Raw genomic sequence first — 13,711 nt, 5'->3', positions numbered from 1 at the left:
GTGAACCTTTGCTTTGCTTGCAATAAAAGATGCAATCATCATTTCGCCATAACACTTTTCTCAAGCAACGCCACATTTTTCTTCCTCCTGTTAGAGAGCGCCATCAGCAGCTCATAACAAGCAAAAAGGAAGCGTCACAGATGTTTCCAGTTCAGAGTGATATGGCCAGTTAGGTCAGCTTAGTATTTTCCAGAGTGGTTGGGTTTGGAAACTAGTCTTTGTTTGCCATTGCAAAGATAAGATATGTGGAGATAGTTTGCTTCCCTTGCGGCCAAATTGCCGTGAACTGGAGTTGCTGGTGACAGCAACTTGTTGTAATCTTGTGCCTGGTTGTTTCACAAGATGGCAAGTTAACAAATAGGTTTGACGTGACAAGTTTCCTTCCACCGAACGCCAAACACTCGATCGCCTCGTAGGCTCATCGGATCTGGAAACAATACCGTCGTGATGGGGAGAGAGAGAGACCGGACACATGGGGTTTTTAATGCATAAAAAGGCTGGAGGTGGTGAGGGAGCGAGACATGCTGTTGAAGGCACCACCAGAAATCCTTACAGCTATTGCAGCGTCCTTCCTCTCCAAGCTTTGCTGGCCTATCTTTCTCTCTCCACTGTTCCGCCCTATATTATCACCAAACCTCCCCACTCTTGCCTCTCATCGACCAAAATCACAAGCACGCCTTCTCTACGGCTCTTCCTCTCGCCAGTAGCCCACTCAGAGGCAGTGAGAGAGAGAGAGAGAGAGAGAGAGAGAGAGAGAAGAGGGGCGAGCAATGGCTTCCCGTGCGCCCGCTCTGGCTCTAGCCATCTCCTTCGCCCTCCTCGCCACCTGCATCGCCCAGTCCCCGGCTTCGTCCCCCACCGCCACCCCTCCACCCGCCTCGTCCCCTCCTCCCGCCGCCGCCCCTCCTCCAGTCGCCACTCCGCCTCCCGCCACCCCTCCTCCAGTCGCCACTCCGCCTCCCGCCACCCCTCCTCCAGTCGCCACTCCGCCTCCCGCCACCCCTCCTCCCGTCGCCACTCCACCCCCGGCCATGGTCCCCACGGCGTCGCCGCCCCCTGCACCTGTCTCTCCCACGGCAGCTCCTACTCCTTCCACGCCGACGACCCCTTCGCCGGCTCCCGCGACGAAGTCGCCCTCGTCGTCGCCGTCTCCTAGTCCCACCACGCCCTCTGCGCCAGCGCCGGCGCCGACTACGTCGACTCCTGCCGACGGCGGTTCCGGGGCTTACGTGCATGGGGTCAGCATGGGAGTCGTCGCGTTGCTTGGAGGAGTCGCGTTGCTTATGTAGAGACTAGAGAGTGCCGTTTGACGTTGGTGCCATCGATTTTTGTGCTTTGATTGAGTTCATGGATTCTATGTATTATTTGGTGTAATAACTATTATCTACATTTCATTCTTCCTCGTTCTTCATCTCCTGTGTGATTTCGTGGATGCAATCATATCAGAGGTCTTCCTGTCTTTATGATCTTGAAGTGAGAGACAAAGCGCCTCAAAGCATAGTCAATGAACTCAATATACTCCATGAGAATGGCGCCTTAAATCTCATGGTGGAGGTCTTCTTCCAGGCTCACATTCACTTCAATGTATCACCACAGACTGAACGAGTAACCACAGTGACGAGGTCAAGTTAGGCCAAGATCAAGTTACAGATTACTGTCCATTCCGGCATGCAGATCTCATTCATCGAGTCCATGCATGGCTGGAAAGATTCATGTCAGCGACAGATCACATGGAATTAAACAGCATGTTAATTTGCTGTCTCCTTCGGGTCGAAAACAACAAGGAAAAACGATCGTGAGCTGCTGCTACATGAAAGAGATGGACGAAGGGGTCCATGGAAAGGACGCGGGGAGGAAGGGAGGATCGCCTGCCTCCTCGTGAAAGGTGGATGTGGCGTTCATCTTTCCTGGCTGTCAAATTAAAAGCAGTAAAGGCATCTTTACAACAAGGCGTGAGGGTCGGGAAAGCACGGCCAAAAGCAGCTTTTGTGGCCTGTGGCATGGAAGCTGCAGGGGCACGTTTTCTTGTCACAGGAAGGACGTGAATGAAGAGTGCGCAGGTGAAGAGGAATTCTCATCCATCCTCTGCTTTCTTCCCCCCCACCACCCACCAACTTGTGTGTGAACGTTGTCGTGCTTCTCGCGAGTTAGGAACGATGCTAAACTCTAATGTAGCAGATGTAGACCTAATAATACTTTTCTTTGGGATTGTGCAGATAGCAAAGACCTTGAGATGGAGGAGGGATTGCTCGGGTGACATGGAATGGATGGGAGATGCTGGTTTTCTCCTCGTACACGATAACCTAATTCTTTTGTTACTTACACATTGTAAATATATCACTTGAAGCTTGATAAAACTTAATGAAGTAATTACCAGGAGTTTAAAATGATATATATAAATTCTAGAATTGTGATATAAAGGATAGAAATTAATGGATGCCTCCTTCATCCATGCAAGTGGTTGTTATTGTTGAGAGTTGAAGATTAGGAGGATACCATGGTTTTGAATTTTACTCGAGATTTCCAGGATTTGAAAGTTAATAACAAGTGTGTGATGTCTCAATTTTAATGTACGGACAAATGAGCCACCCAATACATACATACTCTCAGCTATACAAGTGAGGAAAGAATCGAAGTAAAAAGACCTGACAAATCCCACAATGATGCAATTGGAGTTAGAAGGCCTCAACAAGGAAGGGTTAAGGGTCCATTGCTAAAGATGGATACACTTGAAGAATATGCCGGTGTGCCAGGATCTCAATTGCTAAAGTCATTTTCACGAAAGCAGAAGGTGGAATGGCAATTCAAACTCAGTGAAGGAATCGAAAATCCAATCGATCATATACATTGTATATCATTTCCAGAATGGAAGAATCTCTAGGACCTCTCAAACAAGTTATTGGATAACGAAGTGATCTATAGCTTATTTTCACTAGTGGGTAGCTAGATACTTTCGAAGGGACAAAATCAAACAATGATTATGAATACCAAGCGAAAAGGTGAAGAAGAACCAGAGTTAGCAAGGACCCTATAGTAGTCTAATTAGCAAAAGATTACAAGGAAAATACTTCCTAACTCATAAGATGTGTAGAAACAACTGATTAGTAGAGGTAAGACATTACAACATACGACATGGACGATCCAAATGGTGCAACCAAAGCCACCAAACAAGCACTCTCCAATAGTGAAACCTAGCTCAGGTTTGAGCAAGACTTCTCATATTGCAAAAGTGCAATGGCGAAGAGTGGGCAAAGTCAAGTGATCAACTAAAGGCCAAGGAGTACGAATCGAGGAATTTAAGTGGATCCATTCCAAGTAATCTAACTCTCCTCACATACGTAGTAGAGCTCTACATCAACTAAAAATCTCTTCAAATGGAGGAAATGTGAGGGACAAACTTTATGGGCGAAAGCCATAGACTCTTCAAATTTTGCAACATAGCCCTACGAAGTACAACCAGCAATGATCAAGCTTTGGTAGGATAACACCTTCGATGGGTTTGAAAACAAGTCATCCAACTCAGCATCAAGTGATCCAACTCACCCAACTTCTACAACTTATTCAGCTCAGTGGCGAGTTGCACCAAAGTGGATGGATCAAAATCGATGACTCGATAAAAGTTGAGAAGTATATGATGGTTATAGACGATCAATCTTTAGCATATAAGAAGACGTTGACAAGGGCATCAAAGAAATAAATGCGAGAGAACATCATAGAACAATGAAGATAAGATATTCATCACTTGTCTTTCGGTTCTTATTTTTGTTGTTGTTTTCTTTAGGACAACTTTTATAAGGTAAAAAACATAATAATCAGTCCCATTTTTGTTTGTTGTCAGTGTTTTTATTTTCTTTTTTTATCATGTAAAACTCAAAAATATTTCGAGCCATGTGGTGCTATACAAAGGAAAAAATAGCTTAATACTATATCATTCTCATGTGTCACGAGTTGATTTCTAGGTGATGACCTAGCAATATAAAAAGTTAGTCATCTTAAATTACCCATATGTTCACCTTTTTAACCCTTTTTTTTAATGTAGATTTACGTTGCGAACGTATATCGCATAGGTACCGAATGCCTTAGGTAATCTTAATTAAAAATATGATAATTGGGATCCTCATCACATTAATAATTTTACACTCAAGATATTAGTCAGGTGTTACCATTTATCAAATATTAATAGTTTAAAACATATATAAAATATTGATTTGACGGTGGTATGTCAGATCTACTTATTTAAGGTTAACGATTCTCATCCAATATATTTAAAGTAAAATATTAGTCTAGTATTAATGTACTGCATCTTTTTACTAAGGATTAAGAGTTCAAAATATCATATGATAAACTTCGAAAATATGAACTAATTTATTTATTAAAGACCTTGATGATTGATAGCGAGATCTTGAAATAAGGCATAATAAAATAAAGCCCAACCTAATGTACCCGACAATAGCAACGATAGGATATCCATCAATTTCATATATTTAATTTATGCGCTAATCTCTCTACTCGAACTCTTTGGAATCCGATTAAAAGTCCCCAATTAGATTTGAAGAGGTCGGATAGATCTCGGTGACCAAAGCCATTGAATGCCAGAAGAGTGGTTGGCGGCTGGCTGGCGCGTCGGCGTCGTATTCTCACATGGGATGTCGAGCGTTGCTGGTTTTGTAGTTTATTGTCAGCTATGGCTTTCAACAAAATAATCCTCCTAATTGATCCACTTCATCTTGTAAACCAGTTTTTGACTTCCCTTATCGCAGAATTTTGTGATCTCATTGATGATGGAAATTATTCAAGTCACAAAAAACACATATTTACGCAATCTCGTTTGCTGTTGAAATATTAAATCAAGTAGATATTTCATATGAAGACTTCTTCATGACAGAAGAGTACTAGACGTAATGGTTTGATCTCGCAAGCTTGCTTTAATTAGATCTTAGCAGCCGGCGACGTGACGCTAACCATCAGCTCGTCCTCGTCTGATGGTTGCATCACCACCACCAGCGTTTCGCCGGCACACGGCACGATCCGGCACGACGCATGAACAGGTTTCGTGGCCTCGACGAGGCTTATCTCCTCGATCCCAAGTTGGTCACGCCATGCCACTTCCGTTGCGCTGCCACCGGCGACCTCGTCGAAGTTGGCCGACTCCACGGTCAGGTAGACGGTGCGATCGCTTATCATGAGGGAGTAACTCGACGCCGGCTTTGTCCCGAGCTTTCTTGCGGCCTCCCGGAAGCAAGTGGCGGCAGCGGCGTTCGTGGCGCACGAGTTCCGAGCGACCTTGAACAAGGTGGTGGTGGCAGTGGCAGAGATTGCAGTCGAGTTAGAGTTGCTGTGGCAAGGCGGGTGGCCGGATGTATGGGAATAGCAGAGGTGGATGGGGGGCTTGGTGAGCTGGCCATGGGCGAACATGGTGGTGTGGGTTCGAGTCCATGACTTGAGGAAGCGTACCAAGACGAAGGGGTCGGCAAGGAGGAGGCTGCAGCTGATCCCAATGGAGTATCCATCTCCCTGGAATTGGGTTACCTGCAACCGCACCAAAACGGAGAAGAATGCAGACATGGCGATGGTAGTTACGTTTCCATACTAACATATGTTGCTCACATCAACATGTTGTTTTGCACAGGAGGTGTGACATGATTGTAGTTAAAGAGTATTGATGCAAACCTACACATTTATGAGAGAGAGTGCAAGAGAAGTAAGAACGGAAGCCTTGAGTGGGTGGATTTGGTAGAGTGTCCTTCTCATGATTAGCTTATATATTGAATGCATCACTAAACTAATCTAGTGTTTCTTTGCTATATTATCATCTAATATTACGGATAATTGCACAGCTAATTCTAGACACAGACTCAAGTAATTGGGTGCAGGTAGTTTATGCATGGTGCTGAAGACAATGGCAATCACGATGATATGTGCAGTGCATCAGTTGCACGGCATGGCGAAACAGACCTGGATGAAGAACAAAGGTGAGTAGTTCGGGTTGTCTGCGTTCACGTCCTCCCAGTACGCCAACTTGGCCTCCCTCTCATCCCTGTCTTCCGAGCACAAGAAATCGGACAAAGTCACCTCGGCCGTGGCCTGCAACAGCCGGACGCCGCAGTCGTCGAACTTGATCTCCCAGCAACCGCGGCCCTCGTCGTCCCTCCGTAGCCGCCCAGCCATCACCGGGTGGCTCAGCAGCACGGCGCTGAGCGACTCCTTCATCCACGCGCCGACCATCGCCGGCGACTCTGCCTCCTCCCCACGCCCGACCTTGCTGTAGTACACCACCACCTGGCAGCGCCTCTGCAGCACGTCGGGGCCGAGCGGGGTGGCCGCGGAGATACGGCGTGACCGACCCGGCGGCGTCATTCTCACCGGCATCGCCGACTGCATGGAGTCGATACGTACCAGCTTCGAAGCAGCGGCGGCGGCCATGGTCGGCATGCAAGGCACGAACGAGAAGCCAAACGCTTGCTGAGTAGGGAAAGCAGCAAGTAAGACTGGTCTTATTAGGGCGGGGGGCGGGGGGCAGAGAGAGACGTCTGCTAATGGGCGACCATAACGTGCCGATAAGACCCATAGCCGTTGTTTTTAGGTGGGCATGAATGCATGAGGGTCGGGCGCTGCTTTGGGAGACAGAGATGTGGCAAGATTTCACTGTTGCAACCTATTTAAGTAAAAATGCCATCTTACGCAATACGTATCATAATCTAAATCCTACCAAAACTAGAAACAAGCTTACCGGAATGGAGTGTAACAACGGAAGCAGACGAGGGGAAGGAGGGTGAGACAGGCGACGACGTCAAAAGAAATGGCATGCAGTGACCGATGCCACGCAGGAGCACGTACGGAACTGATGCCGGAGGAAGAAGACGACGCCAGGTAACGAGTAGGTGACCGAAACCAGCTGCAACTCCAGTGTCATCCATGGCACCATCAAAGTCAAGAAGACTCGGATAGGAAGACGAGCGTTGCAATCTGAAGCTTCTAATATCAAAACTCTCGTTTGTGATATGGATGAGGAGTTCTTGAGTGCAGTGTTCATCCTGTAATAGACAGATACCAAACCCAACGATTAAGAATGAAAAAATCATCGTATCGTCACAACCAACAAGCTTAATTAACCTTTCAAAAATCCTCAGCTAAGTGAGAATAATCTCTAGTCCATGTCATATACATGAAAAAGGGGATGATTAATATAACAATAAACATCTCAAAAGAAGTCTATTGGCTTCCGGAAATTGCATTCAATATCATAAAACCATACTTTTATCACAATGTTGACACCCGAACTGTCATGCATTGATTTTGCCACGTACGTTAAAAGAAATGACAACCAAACAGATCACATCAGGTCAGACTTGAAACCGCATAATTGTGATTAGGACAATTATCTGTCTCAATTAACCCCCACATAAGCACTTTACAACACGTGTAAGGATAATTTCTGCTTGTAACTTTAACAATACCACATAAGCATTTTAACACCATCATGCTAGTCTCAAGCCATCAAGCCCAGATGATAAAGGTGAAAGATTAATTTAGGCCACTGATAACCAATTTAAAACTACGTCCGATCTTACGAACATGTATCTTGATAAAAGATTCATATAGCCAACCTCAAATAGTTGAGATTTACGACTTAATTGTTGTTGTTGTTTTTGAACATTCAGCAAATGATCTGCTCCATGTACTTGTTGCTGCCTTCTGGATGTCTCTCTTGTAACTTGATAGCTATAGCATGTTGAAAGATTTGCATCCTTACTGCTTGGATCATTTCACATGATTAAATGACACGAAGAAGTGAACATCCCAATTTCTAATCAACATGCAAATCTTTCTCTCTTTGCTATGTACTACATGTGTGAACATGTCTTTGTCTCTGTATGGAGGTGGAAAATGGTGCCTTTTCCCTACAAAAGAAAATATCACTTTGTATGCACTTCTTTGACTAATGGAGTCTCACTAATCTCATCAATCTGAATGTACAAGTCATACATCAATTTGTCTAGCAATTCATGGTGCTTCAAAGCATTTTAGATGCATAAAGCATGACACTTATGTGCATCCAGCATTTGGTTAGAGGAGCACTGTGTCCAAGTGAATGATAGCATAACTGTGTGCATGAATGAGTCTCTTTTTTTAGATAGTGATTTCCATAAGATAAAAATATGACCACATCTAGACTTCAATTCTATACAAAAAGAAACTTAGTATAACCATATTTGGACAATCAACAATCTTTGTTACTTGCCTCTAAAATCTAACCATAAATAGAATATAAATATCTCAGGAAACAAGAAAAGGAAGCATTGCATCATTACTAGATCTTGTACATTCACAATTTCTTCAACATGTTACCCTCAGTTCATGGTTATGCAAATTTTGTTCAAAATCCTATAATACTTACCATGACGTCATGGTTTCGTATGATCTTATATTCCAACCAATAAGGTATGAAAATAAGGGCATGAATCTTTAGTTTTGCTTTCTAATGGCATTCTTAAACGAAGAAGATGGAGAATCATTGGATATGTCAGTTCAGGTTAAGACTTTTCACTGTCAATAACAATTATGTATAAACTAATTGATTATGCATCAAAAAGCAAACGACATACTGCTAAAAGATAGGCAATAAAGAAAAAAATAACAGATTTAGGGATTCTATAGTGCAAGAACATGGTTTAACCATTCAAGATTGTAAACTCCGAATTCAGGGATGTTTTGGTGCAAAGAAAGAAACATTTAAAGTTGATGACTTTTGCTTGGCAGTAACACATTTAGCCTAAAGTAAGAAGCCTAGCTCAGATCTACACGTGGTGTGTGCATCATGTACATTCGTCTGTGGATACAAACATATGTGATCTTCTAAGAAATATTAGCATTCAATCGAGCATCTACACTTAAAGAGAGGTTGAAGACAATATGCATCTCACCAAGGGTATATCATGTACTTGCAAGGAATTAATATCTGCAACAAAACCTGGATCATACGTACATCGCTCTTGATAAGAGACTGTCTCTGCCTTGGCTCATTTGCCATGGTATCCACAAATCTGCAACCCAGCCACAACCACTACCATCTTCCTCCCTGTCCATCAAAAACAATACATCAAATGCCATCACCACACCGACCACAAATCGTAGCAACAATTTCTTCGAATTGTTACCCAAATCAGGCAGTAGCAAAGCATATATCATCGGCAAATCACTCATTTATGCATCCCAATTCGAAGAAATCAGGAAAACAAACAAACAACATTTTCTTGGATCTGCAAGACTTGCCAAGGAAGGAAAAGAAGAGTAGTTACGGAAACCATGACATCCACCAAAATCAAAAGAATGTAGTCTCGATCGTTACCCTTCCTTTGTCCATTCATCTTTTCTTGGCGATGCGCGATCAGTAAAATCATCTCGGAAAGATGATTTCCCAGTTTAATGAGCAAATCCCTGGAAATAGGAAAGACAAAAAGAAGGTCGATTTGGCGATAATCTGACGTAGGAATCGCCAAACACATATAGTACAAATCAAAACCTGAGATCTACATCGTTTTCGATCGCGACAAGACATGGAGCTTATGGATACCGACCAACGATTATCAAGGTTCTCTCTCTCCTTCTTCTGTTACCGTCGAGCTCTGGCCGAGGGGTGGCCCGGAGACGACGCGGGAGACTTCGTCTACTGCTCTGTGGCGCCCACCAAGATGCGAGATGTCATTGCGAAGGATGGTGGGCGCCACATACGCCCATTCATGCCACCCACAAATATATATATATATATATATATAAGAGGTAGTCTAATTATTTACGGTAGGAAAATGCTTCTTTTCTAAATGTCAATAAATTTATATATTCATTTGTATTCTTAATGATACCAATTATTTTATATATGATGCTTTTTTTAATCGGCCTAATAATATGCTTTAAATTTTCTTAATGTTGATAGCTTGCAATAGATCGAAGCATGATTGGTCTAATGATATGATGATCATACAAAACGGTTGATACTTGTCGACACCTTAACCCTCCAGCTTTTATTCTATGATCGATATCGGCTCTCTATCAAAAAGTCTTTGATTACGCCTTCAGTTAACTCATAGTCTGTTGCAAGATCACCATTGGTTAGAACAATTAAGGGTCCATAACTTGTTTGACTTTAAGATCATCATCAACAGGTGACTGCCTCTCCCCTCAAAGTTTCATCATAGGCTGTGAAACACTACATTGGCTGACAAAAAGATGAATTTGTCTAGAAAACATGTCTTGTTGTTATTGGATTGATTAAGCTAATCGATCTGCTTATGTCAATTCAAGTTGTTTAAAGTGTGTAAAAACATTACTCAAACCCACAGGTGCAGTTTCACATAAACTAATTATGTATTGCATGTCCAAACTCCATGGATGATGACTTTGATCCAGTTCTATTAAGACTTGAATTGACTATGGGCCCTTCTAGTTGATCTCCAACCCACTCCCTCCATTCATTCCAGTCTAGCTATAGAAGCCTTAGACCATATGGAGCAACAATTATCATGAACAAAACAAAAAGAAAAACAAATTAATTTTGCTAAATCTCCAAATGAGATGTTTAAATGTGGAGTTTAACAGGCGTATATATACATATATCTTATATACAATGATTTTTTACATATCTCAATAATGATAAAAATATATAGAATAATTAGAATTTATGATTTTATTATTATTGTTGTAATATAACTTATGTACAAGCAAATCTTGTAAAATAACATCAACCTAACTTCTGCACTGGTTTTAGTATATCAAGTGTGTTGCTGATGTTATGGCCAAATCTACCATGATAGAGGGGTTAACATGTTCACCTATAGTTACCATGCCTATTACATTTCGGTGTAGCTACTAAGAATGTAGCAGTGAATCATGGAAAGAGATTAATTAGTTAGATTGCTTTCTTCATGGAGTACTTCCCCAAAGTAAAGAACCTTTGTACAGATGGGCCAAGAAGAGAGAATCAAGAGATACTACAGATTTTTGGCACCAAAAATGAAAGTGCACACCAACCTAAACTGATTCATAAGCTGGACAGATATGTTGCAGGAGATGTGAATTAAAACTTCACATTCCTAAAAGTAGTTCATGTTGAAAAATCAGGAGTCCAATGAAAACCAAAACATAAAGACATTAAAGTCTTTAAATAGATATTGGATAATTAAGACTCTCAAACTCCAAGAAAAGCTTCTTGTAGATGAGCTTCCCGAGGTCAGGACCCCAAACTTGTCTTTAAAGCAAGGAGAAGACAATGGGACAATCCTAAAAGATAATAAAGCAAGAGTCCTAAAACAGATGCTATGAACAATTTCATGTCAAAATTCTTCCTATTGATCTACAATCTTGTTTCACATTTCCATGCATGCTGTCCCCCTTCCACTCTTCATCTCTTATGAATCTCCTATCTCCTATGATCCTAGCACAACTCCAAGGAGCCAGATGTAACTTGAAATATGGTCCACAGCCATGCTCTTGGAGCCTCTCGAAGTGGGTGGAATCATAAAGATGATGGGTCAAGGAGAATCAGCTTTAAGGAACAAGCTAACTGTTCCTCATCCATGACGTAGGGATCCCTTCTCTCCTGGTATTTTTTATTCAAAGGTGAGGGGACCAACACCCTGTCCATTGCTGAATGTTGATGTTCATTTCTGCTAAAAGTAATGTTGGCTCAATGATCATTGCCTGATGACGATGCTCTCTAACTTTTCCTTTTTCTTTTCACTTCAATTCTCCCTATGTTTGGATGGTGAAATATGGCTTCATGATTTTAATGCACTGATTGTAATGTGTGGATCGAAGTGGGAAGCAGCACGAACTGGAAAGTTGTGGTTCACAGAGCTTGCCTTTGAACTAGAATTGCTTTTCCACTGTTAACAAGTAAAACTAGGGTTGGCTTTAGCTTGTACTCATGGCAAACGACTCTCGATTGGAGGCCCTACGAAACCCCACACAAATTTGATGTTCTTATTTGATTTGATCATATGTGTGGTAATTTCCTTACAGTCATCTATTTACATGTGGCTTGGGGAATGATGATGTGATAAAGGTGTTGACTTTTTGCACAGTATTTTTCATTTTCACTTATCATGCTTTTGTATTTTGTTTTTTGCTTTTGTTGTGTCTAACATCTGATAGATATGACAGATGCTAAAGTTGCATAAGATAAGAAGTATTGTTTGGTTTTTTGGGGGGAATGATGTGAAAAGTGTTGACCTTTTTTTGCACAGTGTTTTTCTTTTTCCACGCCATGACTTTTATTTTGTTTGCTTTTGCAATGCTCAGAATCTAAATGATGCTTAGGTCATGTAAAACTACCCAAAGGATTGTCATGTCTTGTGATTTCCCTTCTTTTCTGTTTACTATTTCTTTGGGGATGATGTGACCAGTGTTGAATAATTCTCATGCTTTTATACTGACATGATGACTACTCAAGCAGAAAACGATAATTGTCACAGCGAAAAGGCTGAATTATGGGAAACTATACTCGATTGAGTGTACAGTGTTCGTTACTATAGAGATTAACTTCGATTCAACCTCTGAAACTTTGATCTCTTTCTCTTCTTTCGCTGAGTTGAGGAGGTGATCTGACACCACCTCGACCAGTTCTGTTCCCTTTTGTTCTCCTTCACTTGACCCACCCTTCGATCGAGCTGTGGAAACACGAGTCTTGACAGCAAAATCCAGCAGCAGATTCCGATGTGAGTGGCTGCGTATGAGAGCTGGGATTCCCCCGCAATTTAGCATGAGAAGCAGCATCAATCACTGACGTTGACAGTGCACGCCACTGCTTACGGTAAAACCGCAACTGGATCGAACTCTTCCTAATCAATAGGACGATGTTACTATATCTGCGCGTGCAGAGGCGAACGAATGCATGACTGGGGGAGCTCGAAAGCAACGAGGAGCACGAGCAGAAGCTGCCAGGGGTGAATGCATCACGGCAGCAACTAAAGTAAACCTTTGCAGAAGTCGTCGAGCAAACTGGAAGAACTGCGATGGTGAAGGTGGTAGTGGTGATGACGATGAACACACGGGGGATGCTAACGCAGTGGATTATCTGACCTCCTTCTTTAATGGAGTGAAAGGTGAGAGTGATGAGAGCCCCTCGGTGTCGTTATGTCTCCGAAGGCAAGAGCAGACAGAGACATGGAGGCTCGGTCGCAGCTGCTGGCACTACGTCTTGTGCGCCTCATCAACCTCGTCATGGAATATAAAGAATGAGGTGACTGGTAAGTGCAAAGAACTTCATCCACTTCACCTAAAAGTAAAGAAGAGCATACTGATCTTTTGGTGTCAGCTGAGCTTAGAATGCCTAATCGACGGCTCCTCGTCTCTGCCATCCGTTGGATCTCGTTCCAAAAAGCACATCTGCAAGCTCATGGAGATGGGAAGAACAAGGAGTGGGCCACGCGTGCAGGAGCACCCTCATGCAGACACTGCAGCTGCACAGATACCTGCATTTGGTGAGAGGGTCAGTCACAGGAAGATTGGAAACTGGCACGCTATGTACAATTACTATGAACAAGTTCATCGATCGCTTGTTCTTCGTTCAAGCACGAAGAATCTAAAATGCATGGGCTCCCAAGTGCTAGGATTATTAGCAGATTGTACCATAAGAGGAGTTGGAGATGCAACCCAATTTAGCTACTAGAAAGAAGCTGCTCTGCATTTTGATTGCTTGTCTAATAAAACATCA

The 13,711-nt window shown here is 42.7% G+C and overlaps 2 protein-coding genes and 1 long non-coding RNA gene across 4 annotated transcripts; 1 reads left to right on the top strand and 2 right to left on the bottom strand.

The window, feature by feature from the left end:
• Positions 1-770: 770 nt before the first annotated feature.
• Positions 771-1,289, top strand: LOC135608817 (classical arabinogalactan protein 4-like). The gene has a single exon (XM_065101864.1). The coding sequence runs from the start codon at positions 771-773 to the stop codon at positions 1,287-1,289; it is 519 nt and encodes a 172-aa protein (XP_064957936.1).
• Positions 1,290-4,813: 3,524 nt separating this feature from the next.
• On the bottom strand, positions 4,814-6,504 carry LOC103982667 (uncharacterized). The gene is made up of 2 exons (XM_009399655.3): positions 5,956-6,504; positions 4,814-5,529 (listed from the first exon to the last, which is right to left on the bottom strand). The coding sequence occupies exons 1-2, from the start codon at positions 6,430-6,432 to the stop codon at positions 4,930-4,932; spliced, it is 1,077 nt and encodes a 358-aa protein (XP_009397930.2). The 5' UTR covers positions 6,433-6,504; the 3' UTR covers positions 4,814-4,929.
• A 908-nt stretch (positions 6,505-7,412) lies between these two features.
• On the bottom strand, positions 7,413-9,729 carry LOC135609241 (uncharacterized). 2 transcript variants are annotated; one of them, XR_010485715.1, is made up of 4 exons: positions 9,524-9,729; positions 9,350-9,438; positions 8,925-9,079; positions 7,413-7,901 (listed from the first exon to the last, which is right to left on the bottom strand). It is a non-coding gene; the product is annotated as an uncharacterized LOC135609241 (long non-coding RNA). The 2 variants fall into 2 exon arrangements; XR_010485714.1 differs by having other exon boundaries at positions 9,350-9,729.
• Positions 9,730-13,711: the final 3,982 nt, after the last annotated feature.

The sequence above is a fragment of the Musa acuminata genome, chromosome BXJ2-4, assembly GCF_036884655.1.
Source record: "Musa acuminata AAA Group cultivar baxijiao chromosome BXJ2-4, Cavendish_Baxijiao_AAA, whole genome shotgun sequence".
Classification (NCBI taxonomy): domain Eukaryota; kingdom Viridiplantae; phylum Streptophyta; class Magnoliopsida; order Zingiberales; family Musaceae; genus Musa; species Musa acuminata.
This window is presented reverse-complemented; position numbering and strand designations above follow the sequence as displayed.

What these genes read in the sequence shown, in the direction of transcription:
- LOC135608817 (XM_065101864.1), top strand. Translation starts at nt 771, where the DNA reads ATGGCTTCCCGTGCGCCCGCTCTGGCTCTAGCCATCTCCTTCGCCCTC.
- LOC103982667 (XM_009399655.3), bottom strand. Translation starts at nt 6,432, where the DNA reads ATGCCGACCATGGCCGCCGCCGCTGCTTCGAAGCTGGTACGTATCGAC. An exon ending in CACCTTTGTTCTTCATCCAG is followed by an intron (nt 5,530 to 5,955) that starts GTCTGTTTCGCC and finishes GTGCGGTTGCAG; the next exon opens with GTAACCCAATTCCAGGGAGA.